Raw genomic sequence first — 24,022 nt, forward strand, 5'->3', positions numbered from 1 at the left:
GGCATAGATATGGTATGAAATCAGAGCAGGAACTGGGCTTCCAAGACAGAACATCTGCTTTGCCCCGGGATGAACTCTGTTGATAATACTAGTAATGTGTGTGTATATATATATATATATATATATATATATATATATATATATATATATATATATATATATATATACACACACACACACATGTATATGATGAAATGAATAGGAAGAATGAAAGTGACATACATACATATACACATGTAGAGACAGGCAGTCAGACCAATCAATCAATAAATCGATAGATAGATAATTAGATAGAGAGGCAGGCAGACCGATAGATATGATGTGATTTGGATTTTTAATGTAGCTTTAACAATTTTTCAGTCATATCGCTACGATGTCTGCAGTGTGGCAGTTTAAGGTGATGTCTAGCACTGGGGCATGATGTCCCACCCAGACACATTATCCTGACACCAGGCCAACCAGTCCTAACACTAACCTCTTAATGCTGAACATCCAGCGAGGCAGCTGTTAGTACCATTTTTGTAAGTCTTTGGTATGACTCGGCCAGGGATCGAACCCACGATCTGCCACATCCGAGGTGGACGCTCTAACCACTAGGCCACCGGAGCGGTAAGACTGATTGATAGAAAGGTGAAATAAATGAAATTAAACAAACATATTAATCTTTTAATATTTTATTGTATTGTAAAATACCACAAATAATATAAATGCATAGAAATATTTTCTGCTGTATAATCATTTATTTTATTCTATTAAATTAAGGAAAAAATATTCTTTTGATATTTACAAAAATGTATATTAAATCATCTCTGACTCAGTTACTCAGATTCACACCTAACTAAAGATATTTATTTTATATCCATGATTTAACAAAACAAAATGAGACGTCCCAGACACTTTGCTGCCTCTTACTAAATTACCAAACTGCAATCAGATATACAGATACCGATAAATGCACAAAAATTAGGTTACTTTTCCATATATACTATACCTTGCATTAAATAGGTTAAAATTATCTGTGTTTTGGAGTACGGAAAGAGACTTGATAGAATCTTGTTTTTTTTTAAAAATACAAATCAGTAACAAACAATACTTAAGTAAATATGAATCAATGATTGGTCAATGACTAGCTCCAAAGTTAGGTTCGTGGATTGATTCCAAACTACCCTATTTTATATACTTGCTTATCCGTTAGATCCAACTGCATATACCAAGCTCTTAAATTTTAACATAAAAAGTTACAAAATTATGTATGGGCAAAAGTCTAATTTTAGTTTTACTCTGTCTAATATGAATACTTGTTTGAATTCTACACTGATCAAAAGAAGTGTGTTCACTTTATTTCAGTGCCAGGTATTATAAAATTGAATATAATGCTGAGTTGCTGTCAACAATGATGGATGTTAAAATATAATTTTAGTGCCTTTCTATAAAGTAACAAGCACAGTACATCTGTCAACTCACTTATATTCTTAGTATAACAGTGGCACTTGAAAGATGGTGGCTACCACTCTCAAACCCCTGTTACAAACTTTCAGAATTGTCTGTCTAGACAGACATCAGCTTTTATAGCTTTACTATAGTTTTAATATCATAATTTCAACCATCATACAATTTCGGTAAAAATGTATTTACTTACTAAATTGACTAAAATATCATATTTACTAAAATATTGTAATTTACAGTTGTCATTCATATTCATGCCTATAATTGTATTTGTACCTGCACATTCAATGCACCATGATAATATTTTTAATAGGTATGAAACACACACTGGGTCAACTAACATGATTATTGCATTTGGCTCCAACAAAAATGCATGTTAATTTCTGGGAATTAAAACAAAAATTACACAGACCTACTGACATTATGCACATAGTTTATTAGACAAATATGTAAAGAGTTGGTAACAAAACAACTGCTTAAATCAACTTTCAAATTAAATGAATTAAATAAACCTTTTAAACCAGTTTAAATAGGATCATCTATCAAGCACATATATTCCTAATACAAATCAGAGAACATACAATTCAATGCATTCTTGATCAGTTACACAAAACTTTTACCAAAACACAAATGTGTTTCAACATACTGCTTCCTTGAATTGTTTTTCTTTCTAGAATAGTCTGTCCTCATGATTCTATTTTTCAGTTATGCAAATAAAACACCGCAGTGACAAATATTCACTCTGAATGAAATGTAACTTGTTAAAATACTGTATAGTGGGTTATTTTAGCAAATGTAGAATGAAGTGATTTTTTTAAAAGAAGAGCTTGAGTTTTAGTGAATTATGTTTAGCAACTGTTGACACATGTTTTTCTTTCTGCTGAGACAACCAGAAAAAATTTCTACTTAACAAGAAAAAAATCATGACAAATATAATCTCTAGAAAGGTGACATACTAAAAATTCAGATGCAAGATAATCTCATTATCTGTTTTATTGTTTGTTTGATGTTTAATGGTGCAGCACGGCATCACTTCAACGGTAATGTTATGCTGAGGCAAACAGACTAAAGTACCTTGCTCAAAGGCATATAAAGGTACCAAATCTAGGCTTATCCGATGGTGGAAATCAGATCTACACCCTTCTGGTCACAAGTCAAATGCCTTAGCCATAGTGTCACTAAGGCTGTTCAATATAATATGCAGATCTCATTTATGACATTAGTCTAAGAGCATAATTTACCAAACTGCACAAAATGCAATCAAAATTTGGTCTTCACATGGTTAACAAGCTCAGCCAATAGGATGCAAAACCACCTGATAAATATTTGGAGATCTTATTCAATAACAAATTCATCCAATATCTTCATAGTATGACTCAAGTCTGATCAAAATCTGATAAGATGGTGTGACTTCTGTTGAAAAGTTCAGCAATCAGATTTGTTAGATGTCTTTATGATTTATACCTGTTTACCAAGTCTGATCAAAATCTGATAAGATGGTGTGACTTCTGTTGAAAAGTTCAGCAATCAGATTTGTTAGATGTCTTTATGATTTATACCTGTTTACCAAGTCTGATCAAAATCTGATAAGATGGTGTGACTTCTGTTGAAAAGTTCAGCAATCAGATTTGTTAGATGTCTTTATGATTTATACCTGTTTACCAAGTCTGATCAAAATCTGATAAGATGGTGTGACTTCTGTTGAAAAGTTCAGCAATCAGATTTGTTAGATGTCTTTATGATTTATACCTGTTTACCAAGTTGGATCAAAATCTGAGCAGAATATGAACTGCTAAAATGCTGACAGGCTCAGCCAATTGGAAGCATGATAAATCATGAATATGCGTAATCTGACTAACAACATCAGTCATCCAAGATCATGAAAATACTAGCAAGATTTATTAATACTTTTCAAAGGAGTGGGTGGAGTGGAGTGGAGTTGCTTTGTTTTATGCCACAGCATCACAAGTAGTTTATTTAGTGCTGCAGCAATAAGAGTACAGGGCCTTGCCTAAAGACACACCACAGGAACCTGCCAAGGCTGATCTAATGGTCAAACCTGGACTCTTTTGGCTGCAAGTCCATCACAGCATCTAAATCAGATCAGAAATACAATCTCTAGTTTGGTAAAACAGTCAGCCAATCAGATGCGTGATCACCTCATAAATATATAAATATATATTAATTGTACTCGTAATTAAAAGAATCCAAGAAATTTATGACACAATCCCAAGTTTGATCAAAACTGGATTAGAAATATGGCTTTCAGATTGGTAACAAGCTCAGACATCAGATGCAAGATTACCCATTTATATGCATTTATCTCTATTTACTGTTCTCATCCAAGATGCTGATAATACAAGTCCATATTCTAATGGTGATCAAAACTACATCATAAATATAGGTAAATTGATAACTATATAAAGTCTGTGCAAAGTTGGGCTTATTAATAAATTGGAATTGGATTTTGTCAATGAATCACACAATTGTCAGATCAATTAGAATAAACAATAATATAATGATAGTGGCAAATTAATCTGAGCCGTTAGTTTGGGCTATAAAAAATAATACTTCCTACCCTTCCTATTGTGGGCTTAATTCATGGCTGCTGTGAGCTAACAATTGCCTGTCAAGGCATGGTTGCAGTCACTTAATCTCATTCACAGTATCAATGACTGCAAATACTTAAGTCACCTTAACAATAATAAAGCTACACAATTTATTTATTATTCAGCTTACATACTAGAATCAAAGAAGAAGGAAGAAGCATCTACTCTGAATGCTATCTATGCTAATTGATGAGATATCAGTCTACCAAAGCAAATCACTGAACACATCGAATGTATTCTCACATTTTTATTTGAAGGTTTCATGAAAAGATAACACAATCAACCTTACTTATTTCATCAGATACTAGATTTTGATGTCATTTATTAACATGTCCTCAACATCAAATTGCTGAATTATTACAATTTCTCAAATGCTAAAATAAACCACTATATGGTATATATGGAGATAATTATATTATTAATCATCACATCTAGATCATTTAATTGATTAGGCTTTATCATCAGTACATTTCTAATAATTTCTGTGAACCATTTTTCACTACAATACAAATCACGTTGAAGATGGAGGGCCGACAGTAACAAGATGACTCATTAATTATTACAAGAAAATATCATGGCCATGTAGCCTAAGGGCATCTTTTTGTTTCATGCGTTCCCTTTCAATGTCCGAAAAGGAAGGCAACCCATGGGGCATATCTAGTAGTTCTGGCTCAAGGTCGATTATTCGATCAGCTTCAGCTGGAAAAATGAATAATACAGAAGAATTAATGCAATAATTTTGAAGCTAGATAAGTTGTATATAGCTTTCTATTGTTCATTTTGTTAGTCGTCTGATTAGTCATGGTAACCTACTCAGAATTACTGTGAAGAAGACCAAACGGACCGGAAAACACTCACCAGGCTAAAGCTGCGAAGTGATGTCAGTACAGTGAAATTTTTTCATCAAAATTGCTTTGCTAGAATATGTTTTCTTCTAGTTTTTGTGTTATAAAATATACCTTCCAAATCAAATCATAAATGTTCAGAGAATCCAAAAAGGTGTAATAAAACCTCATTCCTATTGGAGAAAACCAGCACTAAAAATAAAAATTCTGAAATATGCTCAGTAGTGTAATTATTGCTGTCAAAAAGAATTATTTACAACAAAGAAAAAGAAAAAAAAAAAGAAAACAGAGGCTCAAGTGGGCCTGATTTCACTAAAGCTGCAACTGACATGCATACTTTGTTGTTGTTGTTGTTTTAGGGTTTAACGCCATTTTTCAGCACAAGATAGGCTATACATGGCGGCCAGTATAACTGGTGGAGGAAGAACCCTGGAAAACCCAGGGAAGAACCACCGACCCACGAGAAGCTACTGGCAGGCTTTCCCACGTACCCACGCTAGCCGAGCCTTGGACTCGAACCCACGCAGACAGAGGTGAGATGGCAGTGGTCCGTAACGGAGAGCGCTTTAGACCACTCGGCCACTCGGGGCCCCCGACATGCATACTCTTGTGAATGCAAATTCACACATGTATTGAAACGTTGAGGGGGAAAGAAAAGCTAGAAGCACATAGTTGCTTTTGTCTATTAATAAACATAGAAATGTTCATAGCCCCTCTCTCAAAGTATGTACTTGACATTAAATGGGGAGTTAATATAAGCAGATATCAGATTCCTGTGTCTGCCCATACATTTCTAGCGCCCTGCCCATGGAGTCATAAATTGGACACCACTGAGTTCAGCACCCAAGAAAGCTGTGGTGACTTAGTTGTTCAGGCACTGGAAACATGACCGGAAGGTTGCAGGTTTGAATCCCATATCTGATCAGCCTGGATAAACTTCTGATTTTCTCAGGATTTTTTTTTAAGTCAATGGTTTCTTTGCGTTAGTAAATAAAAATGACCACAATTATTACAAATAGAAAAATGTATAATCAACATCTTCTGAAAGCCCCTCTTATTTAAAATGCCTTCTTTCAAATGTGATTGAATTGTGTTCAGCAAAGATTACGAAGAAGTTGCATTAAAGGTTTTACTATTTTTGGTAACAGCATTTATATGTCGGTGGATTGACATCATCTGAGCAAATCTGAAAGCATTTAATACCAGAAGGATTTCTATCAAATTTTGTCAAGTTGCATTAAAGGTTTTACTATTTTTGGTAACAGCATTTATATGTCGGTGGATTGACATCATCCGAGCAAATCTGAAAGCATTTAATACCAGAAGGATTTCTATCAAATTTTGTCAAATTCTGTTTAGTAGTTTTTGAGAAGAACTTGTCAACAACAACTGTGAACTTATGACTGACAAAGGACCAGACCTTAAGTTCATATGGCTTTATGGCCAGGTGAGTCTAACAAACATATAATGGATTGCTCAAGCTTAAATGTTTGTATGGGTGGGTGACAGGCAGCATCTGCCATGAAGGATATCTTGATGACAAAAGCATTGTTGTAAGAAGTATTTTTCATTATTAAAAAAATTCACATAAAATATTAAATGTAACATATAAAAACATAAAAGTGGTATAAATTAACAGGAAATAACACAGTTTTTAAAAGCTGCAAAAAGAAAATTGGAGAATTAGGTGGAGGGGATGGCAAAGGAGAGAAGGCCATTAGTCTGTTTCTTCTTTGCTGAAATGCAGCACCTGGTTAATATAGCAGCCAAAAAGTACAGTCTGAAAAATATTTCTCTCCAAAGATAAATCCATAATTATTCGTGAAACTCCTCCATGACCTTGAGGATAAAAACCTATTTACATTATTATCAAAACATGATGAAAAACAATAAAGCCTGGCAGTAAGAGTTGTAAAAAACACTGAGCCAATCAGATAAAAGATAATATTTATTGGTTACTGCATTTGAATGGGAAAACAAGACCAAATTTTTCTGTGTAATACTGCATGACCTTGAAAGTTCAGTATTAGTTTTAAAAAAGATGAGTTTATATTTTCCCATCCAAATGCAGTAGTCTCTTTACTATATGCTCATTTCATTTTCCTATCTAATGCTTAATAATAAAAGAATACATTACAAGAAACAAGGTAACCAATTTTCCCTAGTAAAATGTTTCTTTGAGAATACTTACCCAATCATAATACCTTTGAAGAAAAACTACTACCTTGCAAATCCAGCCATCCCAGATACTACTTTTAGCTAGTTGTCTGCTGACCTATACAGTGGTTGGGCAGATTGAACTCCCCATAGTTTAAGAATTGGCAGCCAAGTCTACGAACCCCGCAGTTACTACCAGGGTGGAGGACATGAGCTTTATGGATGTAATTGTGGGGATGCTGGGAGGAAGTATGTGTATTATAATTGGGTAAATATTCTCAAAGATACATATTTTATTATGAAACATTGGTTTCTTCTTTAAATACGTTACGCAATTATAATACCTGAGGAGAATAGGTAAGAGGTGGAGGGAAGTACATTCCCTTACTCTGGAGTTACCATCTCCAGTCCCCTAAGGTATGTGAGACAGCTTTCAGGTTACCTGACTGCAGGGGACTGCATCTGTCTGGGAAAGTCTTCAAATTGGAATAAATTTCCCCCCTCCTAAATCCAGTTGAAGTCATGACGCAGCATCTTAAGAAGCTGGTGATTAACCTGGAAGGGTTACCTGTTGAGCTGCAGATGTAGGTCCAACCATATCAAATTGGGCCCTTTGGAATGACAGATCTCAGGGATAAAGGCAAGTGAAAGTGGACTCCAATCTCTATTCCACAGCCTGAATGATGCTGGTTAATGAACAGTTCTGGACAAATGCTAGACTGGTGGCAATTGTTCGAACCTTGTGATCAGAAATGTGCAATAAATTCATGTGAATTGGGGTTATTTCTCTATATGCCGAGTGAATAACCCACTTAATCCAGAACAAGATAGTCTGTGTTTATATATCCTCTTGTCCTGCCTTGAGAGGTAGAAAGAGGTGTGGTCTTCCTTGATGCAACAGCTGTTCTATTAATGTACCACTTTAAAGCCCAAAACTGGGTCTTGTAGGTGGCCTTCTGCTGATATGTCTAGAAAAAAATGTAAATCTGGTTACCCATGGAAGGAAGCCAGTTCTTGGAGATGAGAGGATGCTGGCATCTGTAAGATTTACATGTCTTGTTGGAAATGCATTTAATTTGGGTATGCTGATTGCGCATTTTGCCAATTCTGCCTGCAGTCATTAACACTGTGAGGAAGCAGATCTTGTATGAAAGACTTAAGAAATGAAATAAATTTGTATTGCTTTTGTGCCCCCCTCCCCACTGCACGTTGCAATAAAACAGATAAATAAAATGCTTATTTGATATATATATAAAAAACTAACCTTGAATTGTTATCATTTCTTTCTTTTTTTCTTCAACATGAGCATTAAAGAATTAAAAATATATCCATGAAATCTGTATATGTAGCATAGGATTCAATACTGCAACATGTATCGCTTATGTCCGATAACGCATGCCATGTTGTTCATTGACATGAACATTGAGAAACAAACTATGTGTGGCTTTGCTCAAAGGTTTGAACATGTTTTTCGACTAAAATCTGGATCCACAAAATCACAAACAAGAGGGAATTAATCAACCCATATCTTGAAGACAACTGTCATTCAAGCATGATACGGTGTTAGGTGCAAAAAAAACCCAAGATTTCATTATATCCAGGTCTACTGTATGACACTATCTCGCAAATAAAATGCATTATTTGAAAACACATTCATTTGAGTACAAGTGACAATCTTTTTGCCAGCATGGGTTACAAAAGTATCATTACTATTTACCAGCAGACATCAATACTCCTTTGTATTAACTTTAACTACAGATGCAAATTACATAAATACCTGGGTGGTGAAAAAAGTTTGGTTACTTTTTTTTTCTAAAGGATATCAATACCAAGGTTATTTTATTGCAAAGCAAGCTAACATTGGAAGCAGACAATGGATTCTTTTAAGTGAGGCGATTTTTTAAATATTTTATTGGGGAAAATACAAAGACAGCCAAGATAAGGAAGCATAAATTGAAACAATGGAACAAATTTTAAAGTGAGACAATATAGTGCTTTGTACACGGATGTTGACAACCCAGCCTCGCCCAGAACATTTGGAGCAAATGAAATCATGTGATAAATTTGTGAAGGCCAGAAGAGAAGCAGATGATTTCACAAATAAGAGGGAAATAATCAACCGATTATGTTGAAGACAACCGCCATTCAAGCATGACAGTGTTAGATGCAAAATAACCAAGACTGAATTAGATGCAAAATAACCAAGACTGAATTATATCCAGGACTACTGTACAACACTATATCGCACATAAAAATCATTTTTTTAAAACACATTCACTTTCGTGCAAGTGACAATCTCTTTGCCAGCACAGATTACAAAAGTATTATTACTGTTTACCCGCAGACAACAATGCTCCATTGTATTAATTGTAACTACAAATGCCAAGCACACAGAAGTCCGGGTGGTGAATAAACAGAACTGGTAGCAAGCAGTAAACTCCTTCTTTGAACTTACCGACAGAACATCAAAGACAAAGGTTATTTTTATTACTGACCTTGAAAGCAGACTTTGGAGACTCTGAAGCCATTTTTTTAAAAAGGATATTAATACAAAGGTTTATTTAACTGCAAAGCAAGCTGACCTCAGAAACCGACTATGGATTCTTTTTAAGTGTGCAGAATTTTTTGGGGGGAATATACAAACACAGCCGAGATATGGAAGCTAACTTTGGTTCCTTTTCACTGGTATTCATGGGAATTTAGAAAATAAATTGAAATAATGGAACAATTTTTAAAGTGAAATAATATAATGCTTCATGCACAGACATCAATGACCCAGCATCGCCCAGAAGATTTGGCAAAAATAAGATCTTCTGATGAATTCGCGAAGGCCAAAAGAGAAGCAGATCATTTCACCAACAATATGATCATTAACATGGATAAAAATTCTAGTGTACTTCGATCGCATTCCTGGACAGACTGACGATATGATGGGGGTCAAAAGTGTGAGAATTAGCAAGACTGGTGCAGATTTGAAAAAAATCTGACTTTAGTCCTTGCAGTTTCCGCTTCAGGTGATGTGTTGCCTCTAACAATTTTTGACATATGAGAAAGCTAAAATAAAATATTCATGTACCAAAAGAATGGATTGTACAAAAGAAGGGTTGTGTTGATGAAATGGTGCTGCAATGGATTAAAGAGTTTTATCACAAGTACATAGTTATATATTTTTTTTAAATAAAATTTCAGTTGGAGTACATTTTCCAACATGTAATTTTGGAATGATTTAAAAGGTGTCCCACAATTTACGACATGAAAAAAAGCAATGTGTCTCAGAACATACAGTGCCCCAAAAATTACTTTTAAAATTCATTTAAGATGTCCCAACAAAAATACGGTGTCCCAACATATACAGTGAATATGGAAGCCGATTGTTCCAAGACAAGGAATCGGCCAGTATATTTAGACATCCGGAATATGGTGAACATGTAGGTGGATTTGTTGTTGACAAGACCACTTTAGAAAGACCCACACCAGGGTGCAAAGGTCTAGGGTCTTGAAATTCCTTCTTGTCATTTGAGATAAGCCACTACTGTAGAGTTGTTGGACAGAATGAAAACTCCCTTGCCATTTCAACAATCCTACCACCAATGAAAAGCTTTCACAATGGTAATCATCTCAAGAAGATTGATATGCAGATGGTGTTTCTGGGGCTTCTCAAAGGGATGGTTGTAGGTGGGCTCCCAAGCCTTCCATACTTGCCTCAGTACAGACTGTAATCTCGGGCTACAGTACATGCAGAGTTATACCTGCCATGAGCCAAGTTGGAAGTTCCAATTCCACAGATGGTGCCTCAGATGTGTACAGATGGGAAGAGGTTGGTCCAGTGGGCCAACGTTTTGGCCTCCATTGGTACAGAAAAATCATTGCAATGGGTATATAAAAGGTGACCTTTGACACTGAGGTCCACTGCCACAGTGAGCAAGCCTAAAAGGTGAAGGAATTCCTGTGCAGATAGAATTTTTCCAGAAAGTAAAGAAGCCAACATGGCTCGGACTTTCAATGCACCATCCTGAAGGAGATAAACAATGTGTATTGAACTCCACACTCAGGGGAACAACATTTTTTAGATGGTACTAGCTTGGATTTTTTCCTTGTTGCCAAGAAGACCAGGTTGGTAAGCAATATAACAAGGGTTATCATGTTGTGTTAGATATAAGTCACCCGATGTTTCTGCAGGCTGTCATCCAAATAACTTCATGTTACCACCATAGAAATGGTCTGGACATGAGCCATTACTTGATTCATCATACATGTGAAGACCTAGGGGCTGATATTGCATCCCAACAGAAGTATCCTGAATTGGTATATGATGCTGTAGGCAAATTGTGATGTGATGTGATGTGATTTAATTTTTAACGTAGCTTTAACAATTTTTCAGTCATATCGCTACGATGTCTGCAATGTGGCAGTTTATAGTGATGTTTAGCATTGGGGCATCATGCCACAGACATGTAGCATGATGTCCCACCTAGTCACATTATCCTGACACCAGGCCGACCAGTCCTAACACTAACCTCTTAATGCTGAACGCCAAGCGAGGCAGCTGTTAGTACCATTTTTTAAGTCTCTGGTGTGACTCGGCCGGGGATCGAACCCACGACCTCCCACATCCGAGGCAGACTAGGCAAATTGTAGGAACATCCGTGGAAGCCTTGTGAATAGGGACATAAAGGTATGCATTTTTTAAAGACCACACTGATGGCAAAGTCTCCCTTTGAGGAGGCATTCCAAAATAAACTGTGGTGTTTCTATTGAGAACTATAGGGCCTGAATGAATTGATTGAGGGTGCTTAGGTCAATGATTGGAGGCAGAGTGCCATTACTTTTGGGACCAAGAAAAGTCTGTGATAAAACCCTGGAGAAACATTGCAACAAACAGTACTTTATCTGCTTTGGCTTGTAAGAAATGTTGGCATCACTGGATGGAGCTTTGATAGGATGGTTTGCAGAGGTTTGTGTCCCATGTGTTGATCTACAGTCTTTTTGTTGATTTCCTGTACTATTCCTGTATTGATGATGTGGTTGCAGGGGAGGGAAATTGGTCTCTTTGGTGGCTTGTTTGCAGACTTCTTCAATCTGGCCAATAAAGGATGGTTAGGATAAAAGCTGTGATCTTAGCTTGGCCTTATGGTGGTCATTCAGAAGTGCAGGTACAGAGCACCAACTCATGTTCTACCAACTGTAAATTGTAGCTGTAGATACAAAATTGGTCAAAATGTGTTCACTGGCTCTGTTCGGTACACAGGCCATTCTTGACATCGATTCACATCCATGCCCTGAGAGAGGTTATGTTTCACCAGTTAGAAGATGGCGATAGAGACGAAGTCCATGATCAAAGCCACCATAAAGATACAGTGCACTAACTGTCAAGTGTCATCAAAGGTCATCTGATCCATACATATGGAGTGTGGCTTTGTCATCTCCAAAGTGGATATCATTACCAACTACTGGAGTTTCCAAATGAAATACTGGTGTACGGCCAATGTAGAACTGCAGACAAACTGATGAAGGCAGGTCAGTGTCCATAACTCTCCCAGGTTGTGGAGGTAAAAGAAGTTGGACTCTTCCGTGTCCTTATGAGATGCTGGAGCTCTGGTTCAGGTTGCTGATGGAGTAGGGGGAGGAGGCCAGAACTCAGGGGGTCAAAGGCAGAACATGTCCTCAATAAAGGTTTGGAAGGCTGAATCTACCTGTGACATCAGATAGTCTAGAAATGATGACATCACTTGAGAACAAACAATAGCTTCTGCTTGCATGAGGTCAGGCTAAGGTCACCTGTAATGCATGAGACTTAGCTGGCAAGGAGTGATGAGGTTTGCTGCTCACTAAACACGCTGAATGCCCTGAATTAGAAACTGTGACTTCAAGACAGTCACCAAGTAGATCTCTTCTTGTGGCAGACATCTGTTGAAGCATGAGAAACTATTCTGGGCATCTTTCTGAATGAGTGTCTTGAGGGGTGGTATGTGGGTTCTTGTACAGTACAGTAAACATGTTCCATCAGATTCCATTGCTTTTATTTAAGTTTGGTACTGACTTCTTTGAAGAAAAGTTCTTTGTTTTTATTGAAGATTGTAGTCAGCTTTCCTTGAGGAAATGTGCAGCGTTATTGAAGTCACTGCTAAAGGACAGCTTTGGAGAACCAAACATATGCCTGTTTCTTATTGTGGCAGCAATATCAAATAATTGTACTGCATGATTGAGACTGATTTTTTTTCCATTTGCTCAGTACGTTTTCATAACAATCGGTGCTTCAAAGGTAATGTTTTCTTTGAAATTTCAGAAAATTATTTTATCTGGGTAAATTTTTTTAAAAATCGGCTGCGTTTTGTCGATTGAAGTTACAGTTCCTCCCTGCCTATTAAATGAACCAACAAGTAAGATTACCTTTTTTTACATTTGTGGTAGCAGAGTGATGCTGTCTTCCACTCAAGTTAACAAAGGGTCAATGGATGATAGAGACGCAGGTATTCTGGTAAGATGACAAGGATTAGTACAGAAAATGTAGGTGTTCTGAAGGATTTAATTCTGAGTGGTAAGAAGAGGAATTTTACATACCATCCACACACAAATGTCAGTCTATGTAAATATATTAATTACTAGCAAGCGGCCGAAAATCTGACAAAAGATAGATTACGAGATAATGCGTCATCCGGTTGATCGTTGCTACCACAAATGTCAACAACAACAAAAAGCGGATATTTCACAACATACAGTTTTCATGCTCAATGTCAACATAAGCAGATTATGATATAACAATGCACTGTTAAGATGGTTTGTCAATATGGACAAAGAAATTGTTTATGTAACAACAGATGAATTTCAGTGCATTTTATATCAGGATTGTGGCTTCCTCTCATGGGGCCTCTGAATTTCTCCACTCCAAGCCAATGGATGTATTTACAAGTTTAAGCAGCCAAAACTTAAGTTTAACCTTCACATAAATGGAACTGAAGCAGCATTATACTTGCAAAGTAGGTGCAATAACATCCAAAATGAGGCAATTACCTAGAGAAAAGAATCCACCACAGACCACCAATAAAAGTAAAATCACTGATGTTGATGCCTGGAAGTTACAAAAGCCTTGGGAAAGAAACTCACCAATGTGTACCGTACATAACTGCTTTACATATGTATTAGGAGTTTTTATAAGAGCTAGAGACTTACACATACATAAAAAAATTATAGCCCAGACTTAATGTGAAGTCTCTTAGGCCCCCCATGCAAGTACCTAAATGTGTAACAATGGCAAAGTGTCAAGCGAATTGTAAAGGCAGAATTTTGATAGGATAGGAAGTGAAAAGGTTGCAAGTATACTTTCATTAGATGTGAGAACTGCTCCAACTTGTAATGGTACATCTTCCATTTAGATTCTGGTTTTTGCGAGATCTCTTGTGATGAGTGGAAGTAGTAACTGACAAGTTCTAAGACTTTGCCACCAAGTCTTATACCTAAGCGGAGATCACTCTGCCTGACCGCCACATGTTGGCAGAAAACTTTTAGCTCCCTTTTGGTGGCACTCTATAGTTCTGTATTTTGCATAGGGTTAGAATTTTAAAGAAAAGGAATTTCCCAGGGTTTCCTCACTGGTTATACTGACTGTTTCAAAAAGACCTTGTATATCTTTGGTATTGTTCAAAGAACCTTTAGTTCCTTTTATTTTGGTGTATGATTGACGGGCTATAGAGTATACAGTTTGGCCTTACTCCAGATGTGCACCTTCCAAAAACTGCTGGCTCCACTTGGTCATTTTCACTTTCTGAACTTCAGAGGTAAATTGTAATAAATGAGCTGATAACCTTTTTTTAACATGTTATATATTTGGTAATTCATCCAGTGCACTTTCAGAAGCTGGTAATGTCTATTTGGGCAAAATTCATTTTCCCAATTTTAATAGGTGCTAAAGATAGTGTACTTTAGATTAATTCTGAATGGGGTTATTTAGCACAAGGGAGCAGTCACTTTAATTAGCAGTATGCTCAGATCATGTACAATTTCCATAAGTACACTATCCAAAGAAATGTCAGCCACATTACATCAAAACAGCAAAGAGGTATGCCAACATTCTCTCCACTGTGCAGGTTTTAAATGCAAACAACTTCACCTTACATATGTCACTCTCTCAAAAGTACATAATAACTGGTGAGTGCCCCCTTAACTAAAAGTAGTATCTGGGAGGGCTGGATTTGTGAGGCAGTTGTAGTTCTCCTAAGGTATTATGATTGGGTAACGTATTTAAAGAAGAAATAAAGCTTTCTTAGTAGTACATCCAATAACCCCTGACAATCTTATGCAAGATCATCTCATTAATATGTGTCTATCTTACTTGTCTGAGATTTTTATAAAGTAAGCTTACATCCCAAGTTTCATCAAAATCAGATTCAAAATATGGTCTCAAGATGGACAACAACCAACTGATGATTGATGGACAGAAGACAGATGCATGAACAACATACCATAACCGTTATTGGCCATGTAGCTTAGTAAGCAATTATCCCAATTAACATTATCCAGGTAGTTACATATTTCCTATGCATTATCAAGACACATGGCCAAATCTTTCAAGTACACAATGTTGGCAAAGTGGTCAAAGTGGGGCTTGAATAAGAAATTAAATATCAGAAAGTAAGTGAATACTGTACATATTCACCTTTATTTAACCTCAATGGTGGTTTTTATTGTTTTACAGAGAACTTCTACCTCAGTTGTCAAACCAGAGTTTTAATCAGTAAACTGTGGCATGGTAAAAAATACAAAATACAGACAAAATAAGTGATACGGTACATAACAGGACTTGAAATTAATAACATTTTCACTGATCCTGCTTAAATTTAAGCAGGATCAGTGAAAATGTTATTAATCACTGATTTGCACAATCTGTACACTTGATATCCTGTTCTGGGTCATATTTCAGATAATTAATGACATTTTCCCAGGACTTTTCGCACTGTCTCATGTTCTTTCTTTGATCATATTTATAATCATATTCATGACCAAGCTCTTCTTGTCATCATCTAATTTCTGACATTTCAGTGATGGCTGGGCACCTTGCAAGAACTTACACACTTCTCTTCAAAATGCAGTGAATTCTTATCAACAATTATCTAAAAATCAAATTTTCATTCAGCAAATTTCAGCACAATTTGCTAAGTTCACAACCTTTACCTTTGATCATTTTGTATCATTAGTATTCAAATTCTCTCAGAGTAACCGGCTAGTCTGGCATACTTGGTAAATATGTTGAAAAAAATTACTGGTCTCAGATTAATAGATTAGCATCAAATTCAAGTACTGACATAACAAGTAATGTATCTGTCTGAAATCAGCAAAGCTTACCTCCACAAACTGATCCAGAAACAAGAGTTCTGTATCTGTTTAATAATATGTAATGATGAAGACGAACCAAGTGGTTGATGAAGTTCAGTTACTTTCTTCTTTGATGTGATGATGATGCACTTATATGGATATGTCTATATCCAGGATCATGACTGTACAATCAGCTGGGTTCAAGTAACACCTAATCATCAAAGGCATACATATTCACTGAAGTGTAACAAAAGAAAGTCATAGTGACATAGTCATGATGTTGCAGAATATTACTCCACTGGATGCATGCATAAAGTTTTATGAATGTACAACAACAGTGTCTCAAAAATTGACCTGAATATTAAAAGTACTTAACAACTGGCACATGAAAAGCAGGTCACAAATGCCTACTTTTGGTATAGTGGTGTAGTAGTCTTCAGAATGCATGCTCATATCTATTTTCATGATTGAACAAAGCAAATAAGTCCCAGAAATGTAAAAGGAAATTATATAAACTTGTCAGTTTTGTACTCTTGCACATATAAATTTTCATAATTGTACAAGCAAGTCTCCCAGAAACTGACCTCAATATTAATAGTGAACTAGTGTGAAAAGGATGTCAAGATGTGACTTACATTTAGTATGGTGATGTAGGACTCCACAGATTGTATGTACAAATCAACGTTTATTAATGCACAGACAAAGATATCTGAGGCCTTGACTTGTACATAAAAGGTGACATTTGCTAATGCCGCCATCGCTAACAAGAAGTAAGTACACCAAGGTAACAGCATAAACGTTCCCACACTTAGCACAGGCAAGTTAACAATTATTTAATATAAATAGAAATAATAGTCATTGATTTATGCAAGTAATACACTTCTTTTATGAAATACTGGCGGGCAAATGCGGTCAGCAAGATCTGCATGCAATTGGGTGTGATGTCACTTGTCATGAAGAGATCAAATTTATTGGTGTAGTGATGTCAGAGACTCGTACTTAATGTTATACAGACCCAAAAGTATACTTGTGACTTGATTACACCAATGAATTGATATTTAGAAAGATAAAGAGTAGCCTACTGTATTATTAACTACCATCAGGGCAGAAATCTTCTGGCAGCAGCATTAAAAATACACAAAAGTAATGTTTCATGCCATACCAACAATATTATGGCAATTTTACAGCATTGTGGTACCCTGTGTGCTTGCAGTCCTGCATTCAATCAATGGTTCTGACAGTGGATTTTCTCATGGCTTCCTCTATCTTAATGACAATCTCACTCAAACAGTATCGTGTGTAGAGCATTAAACATACATGTACACTAACTACACTGATTTATACTGTGTTTACAATCAACTTTATATGGCAAACCCAGCTGTGAGCAGCATCAATCCAGGTCTAGAGATCATGAAATTCAGTTTGAGGTTTCTGCTATCAGCCAATCAGAAACAACCTTTCAAAAGTAACATGATTTGTGATTGGTCAAAACATTCTAGAGCTCTAACTTAAGCTCAGAAGTTTTCTGATTTACCAGTGGTATATGAAATGGCAAATCTTGGTGGCCAGTTTCCACTCTGAATGTACATTATGCACAGTAAAGTAAAATAACGTCAAAATTAAGCAATATGCCAGTAGTATTGATACTAACCTTTGAGTCTCTTAATTTTTGAGCCATAAGCTAAGTCGTACTGATAGCCCAATATAAACGTCAATGGAATGAGAGGGGTTATCACACCAGGATTTCTCTTCTTCGCAAACCTGAGGGAAAGAAAACTGTCCAATACAAACTGTCACTGTATTTCCATATCACACACCCAGAATGGAACTATTTAAATGTTTTCTCTTACATCTGCCTGTCAATATTCTTTGACCCACCTATTCAAACAGTCATAAATCCCAATTCATTCTGAATATCACTCACACTTTCAACACAAAATATTTAGGAAGTGTAAAAAGAGGAGGTTTACAATAAATGTATGTGAAGCCAAATGTGTTTCATCCTGAGTCATGGAAAAGAATTATTTTGAAATGGCATAGGAACAAGTCTCAACCATAACATAGCCTCAACATATCCCTACACCATATAGAACTTACTGTCTGCATTCAATCAAAACAAAACATGTATGTTCCAACTAATGAATAGGTAGCAGAAATTCACTTACTAAAACTTTTCAGTAGCAAATAATGTACAGATGAATGGGAGTTTGGAAGAGCGAGTTTTGATAGTGACAAGCCTGTAAGTGGCATGCAAGTTTGGATAATCTGATTGGTTTGGTCAGGTCTTTTACAGCACAATAGCACAGGTAAGTTATTTTGTACCAAGAACACTCACAATGTTAGCAAACCTGGGCCGACCCAATGGTAGAATTAAAACAAGTTAAGAATATACATTATTAAAGTAAAATGTGCTGACAGAATATAAAATGTATATAATATAGATTCAAACAATAACCTTGTGGGAAAATTAAATTTTCCATTACTTGCCAATAATATTTTGTTAAAGAATATTAATTGAAAATTATGATTTTGTACAAATATCATGAAGATCTCAGTTTCTAACAGGTACACCATTTTACAAATTTTCCTGCCCTGAGAATAACTTAAGGTTTATAATATTATCAAAATAATCCTGATTTAAACATATTTATCTAGACCCATACATGACATAATTAATATGGTAAACTGTGGATAGAATAATTGATCAAAATATATATTATCAACAGGAAATCTGTCAAGAGCAGTATGGACACATTGCAAACTATAAATACAGTAAATTTATTTTTATAAATTGAAAATCAATCATTATAGATTTGTTTCTTCCTTTGAAGCAATGGATTGACATTTCTAAATACCAATTTACATCTCTCTTTGAGTAACAGTATCTAAAAAATTACCTAAATGCAAACAATAACCTAGAGAACTGACGTCATTGATAAGATAATCACAAATCACTGAATCACAAAATACAAGACAAGAAACCTAGTATTCACTGGCCATAATACTCTTCATGACACAATTACATACTAAGTTATGTGACTCCATTGACTTTTAGTGCCTGAGAAAATTAGCTAAACACAATGTTAACCAAAATATAGGTCACAGTGAATAGTTTTCTTCATGACACAATTCCATACCAAGATATGTGACTGAACAGTACCTAATAAAATGAGCCAAATGCAAAAGTTAACTCAAATCACCAGATCATGAAATATACACAATGACCTACTTTTGCTATAATGTGCCATACTCCACATGACACATCTAATTTATGTATCTAAAAGCGATAGTCTGATAAAATGACAAAATGCCAACCCTTACCTGGAGGGACTAATTTCAATGCAAAGACACAAATCACTGAACCATACATTATAAGTGAAAGTGACCTAGCTTTCAATGAAGAAAATAGTGCTCACAATGCAATAATATACCAAGTTATGTCAGTCCATAGGCAATGGTGGCTGAGAAAATGAGCTGAACACAAATTTTACCCTAAAAAAGTTAATAGTGAAATATATGGCACAGGAACAAAATTTCACTACAAGGTATCATACTCCATAAGGCACATCTAAACACCAAACTACATAACTCTTCAAGCAATAATGAAAATGACTTAAAGGCAAACCCTAACCTGAATACTAAGCCAAACAGTCAGACAGATGAACATCATCAATCAATGAGCAATAAAGATCTCTGCTTGGTAAATAGGTGGTGTGTGCACGTGCATGCATGAGTGTGTGTGTGACTTGAGTCCAATGTTACCCTGCTAGCATTAGAACTGCTGATGTTGCATAAAAACTGCCAAACCACGCAAAAATATCTCTGGCTCTTGCGACTGTCATGGCCACCTGACGCTCCCGCATCTGATTATGCATCTGAATCTGTCGCTCCAGCTATATAAAGAATGAATAATTAGTAATCAAATTTTTCTTCAGCTCTTTATGAAATTCAGTAACTTAGAGAAATGTAACTATGCTGGACTACATTAGTTTACGTGGGAAACTTATGAACTGTTCCTGGAGTGATGTCCTTTGTGACCTTTTTTTTCCAAAATAAAACAGGGATGATCTGGTCCCTCCATAAATGAAATAATTCATCAGAGTGACAAATTTAGTGCCCTGGCCAAGCCCAAAGACTGCCAGATTTACTGGAGTTAGGTAGCCCAGTGGTAGACCATATACTGGAATTAGGTAGCCCAGTGGTATACCATATATTGGAGTCAGATAGCCCAGTGGTCTACCATATACTGGAGCTAGGAAGCCCAGTGATTTACCATATACTTAAGTTGGATAGTAACGGTGGTCTACCATGTATTGCAGTTAAGTCCAGTGGTCTACTATTATGACTCTATGGTCTTAAAATAAGTAACAGAAAAAAGTGAGAAGAAGCTTTGTAAAATTCAACAAATAATTAATTTCCCTAAAATAAAAAGTGAAAATGTAAAATAAAAATGGAATTTACAGTATTGTAAATTAAATCCCAAATAATTCAAGTCCTAATAATTAAATTCTGAATAAACTTTAGTGGAAATCCAAATTAAATCAAAAGCTGAAGGTGATGATATGCCTTTGATGACAAATGTCATGTTGTGGTACCAATGGTCTTTTGTTGAATCACAATAATACAATCCAAAAATATGTCCTTATTTGAAAGTTCCATAAATCCCAGTCCCTATTTCCAAGAATATTTTTTAAGAGCACTTTTGTGTTTAAAGAAAAGAATCACTTGAATTAAATAATCTGAAGAAATAAATTCAGCCCAAATGACTTGCTGGACACAACATAATACAACTGATTCTGCCAAGATCTTAAAACAACTGATTCTACCAAGATCTTTAAAAATGAACGAATCATTAACAAGATTATACAGACTTCCACCTGACTTCAGGTCACAATTAAAATTTTCTAAGAAAAGACATTACCTAACTGAAAATAACCTTCTAAAAACTTCTTAATGTTTACCCCCAAAAAATCTTATTTATAATCAGAAGTCTCATACTAAAATTATAATATAAAATGTGTAGTAAACAACAGGTAGACCCAGCAATTCATAGGAAATTTCCAAACTTCAGGACTCAGATTGAGATAAACATGTTTACTACAAAACCAAAATCAGTAATTCAGGTCGGTTAGAAAATGAACATGATTTTGGATGAGGTCAAGTCTAACATACAATGTCACACTATCAAAAGCATATAACTACATACAATTTTTTTTTTACAAGCAAACAATGTAAATTAAATATACATAACACTACCATATACTGGAGTTAGGCAGCCCAATAGTCTACCGTGCAGTGGAGTCAGGATGCCCTAAGGTCTGTCATATAATATCATGTATAGTACTCAAGTTTTAAAAACATAACTACTATAGCTTAATACAAAAGAAATAGTTTTTCCAATTACCCATAAGAAGGTAATGGAATAGTCCTGAAGCTAGCGTTTAATATTCAAGTACCCTCACTGCATTCTTTAGGCAAATAAATTTCAGCTGTCAACCAAATTCTTATCATAAGCAGGCTGCCATTTGGTTCTGAAATTTATCAGATCCTGTGCATAAAACATGCATGATAGCAAAGTCTTCTGAATACAACCTACTGAAAAGCTTCAAACTATAAGATATAGAGAAGTTTTCACATCCATGTATTTGGATTTCTCTCTAATTCAGCTTATCTAGTGGCAACTAGTTCATTAGTGTGATTGTTTCAAACCCAATGTTAATATGGCCATCCATTCAGGAGAATTAGTTACAAGATTTTCAAAATGTTCATTGTAGCAGTAATAGTTGAGATAGGCACCATTTTCACTCAGGACCAACTAGACATTCATAATTAGTCTTCTGGTGAAAACTTGATGTCAATATATCTTCTCTTTTAGAAAGAGCAGCAATAACAAGATTTTCAAGATGGCTGCAATCATGGCCATACTTGATATCAATTGGTACCATTCAGTACCAACTAGACATCTTAAAAATTCTTCTGTTGAAAATGCCTAAGGCGATATCACTAATTCCAACTAGAAGTAGCAATAAGATTTTCATGATGGTCACTGTGTTGCCTATAATAAATGTCAAATTGGCACCAATTTCATCTACAACCAACTAGACAGCTCATGAAGTCTTTCAGTGAAAAATTCATAACTGACATGATCATTCATTCAGGTGGAATAGCAATATTTTCAAGAAGGACATTGTAATAGCCATAGTGTATGTCCAGGTAGCATCATTTTCAATTGTGACCATCTAGTCATCACAAAAAGTCTTTCTGGTGAAACCCCTGATGCTTATATGACTTTCCATTCAGATGGAATAGTGATATCAAGTGCTATGGTGGCCATATTGAATGTCCGATCAGCACCATTTAGGTTCAACTGGATATCATATGAAGTCTTTTCTCATATGAACATAATATCAGAGGAAGCAATCAAAATACTGCAGGCATACTAGATGTTTGAGCAGAACCATGTTCATTTAAGCCTTGGGATGAATGTGTGTAAACTGCATGGCAATCCTTCATGCAGTTTTTTTTGGAGCAGTGATAACAAATTTGTGCTAATGAACAGATGGATGACTGACTACAGACAGGTCACCCAATATGCTCTTCATAGTCTATGCCCAATAGAGCTAAACATTTCATGAACAACATAAATGAATAATAATATTATTTTGCCTAAGGCTAGCCTATGGTACAGCTATGTTCAAAAAATGAGCATGTTCTCCCAAATCTGACTGATTCCAATCACATTGTAATTACAATGGCAAAAACCAAAGAAAAGTAATAAAGACTGCCTTTCAAACTTGGATAAAATAACTGAATGGTTAAAAGCAATACCGTTATCTGTCCTGTTTTCAGCATGAAGTCTTGTTGCTTCTTCATGTTCTCATCCATTGCTTTTCCAACCATAGAACCCATCTTACTTTAGTGAAAATGAATCCCTTTCAGAAATAAATCTGAAATACAAAAGTTAATTGGAAATATTTTTAAATACTGACAGAGAAATTAATCTTGAAGGAACACTCAAACTTGCAAACCACTTGCATTAATGCAATGTCATACAGTAAATTCCATCTATCATTTTGAAATTCACCAGGTGAACTGTAATTCAATTTATTGAGGAGCAGTATCAGTGTGTTTATTCATTTACAAAATCTGTCGTGTACAAATAATGCAAGACTCAGTCATTAACACTTGCATTTCCCTTTTTAACCTGAAACGATTCCATCCAAATGGCTGTAGAGATTTTCCATTTCATATTTAAATGACTATCATAAGGCGGAGCATATTATGTTATGATGCTGTCCATCAAATTCCATCAGTTACCAGTTTCGTTTCTGCAAAATAACTTGAGTTCTCCATCATCTAGTTACCCACTGTATGCTCTGGGTAAGGAAAATCTCTTGTCAATTTCAGGGTAAAAAGATCAAACATATACATTATGAATGAAAGAAGAAAAAAATTAATATTCTTGCATAACTACTTGAGTTCACCACTACCTACGATTACCAAACTTAAGTATGGTTTCCACTTGGAGTTGGGAAGAAGAATATTAATTCTGGAGTCAAAATGTCAAAGCTCACAGGAATGTAAAAAAAAAAAAAAAAAAAAAATGGTTTCTCCACAATAATATAAATTCTGCATCATAAACCTAAACCAAGCGTT

At 35.5% G+C, this 24,022-nt stretch overlaps 1 protein-coding gene across 1 annotated transcript in view; it reads right to left on the minus strand.

Moving 5' to 3' along the window:
- Window positions 1–658: 658 nt before the first annotated feature.
- LOC149806989 (plasminogen receptor (KT)-like) overlaps window positions 659–24,022 on the minus strand; it is a 38,137-nt gene continuing 14,773 nt past the window's right edge. Inside the window, exons 2-5 of the mRNA XM_089960436.1 lie at window positions 23,195–23,313; window positions 20,129–20,259; window positions 18,018–18,127; window positions 659–4,754 (exon numbers count right to left, since the gene is read on the minus strand). Of these exons, the coding sequence (XP_089816562.1) occupies window positions 4,615–4,754; window positions 18,018–18,127; window positions 20,129–20,259; window positions 23,195–23,275 (462 nt within the window). The 5' untranslated portion in view covers window positions 23,276–23,313 and the 3' untranslated portion in view covers window positions 659–4,614. The remainder of the gene's footprint in view (window positions 4,755–18,017; window positions 18,128–20,128; window positions 20,260–23,194; window positions 23,314–24,022) is intronic.

Source organism: Sinohyriopsis cumingii, chromosome 1 (assembly GCF_028554795.1).
Source record: "Sinohyriopsis cumingii isolate HCF-2022 chromosome 1, ASM2855479v2, whole genome shotgun sequence".
Classification (NCBI taxonomy): Eukaryota; Metazoa; Mollusca; class Bivalvia; order Unionida; family Unionidae; genus Sinohyriopsis; species Sinohyriopsis cumingii.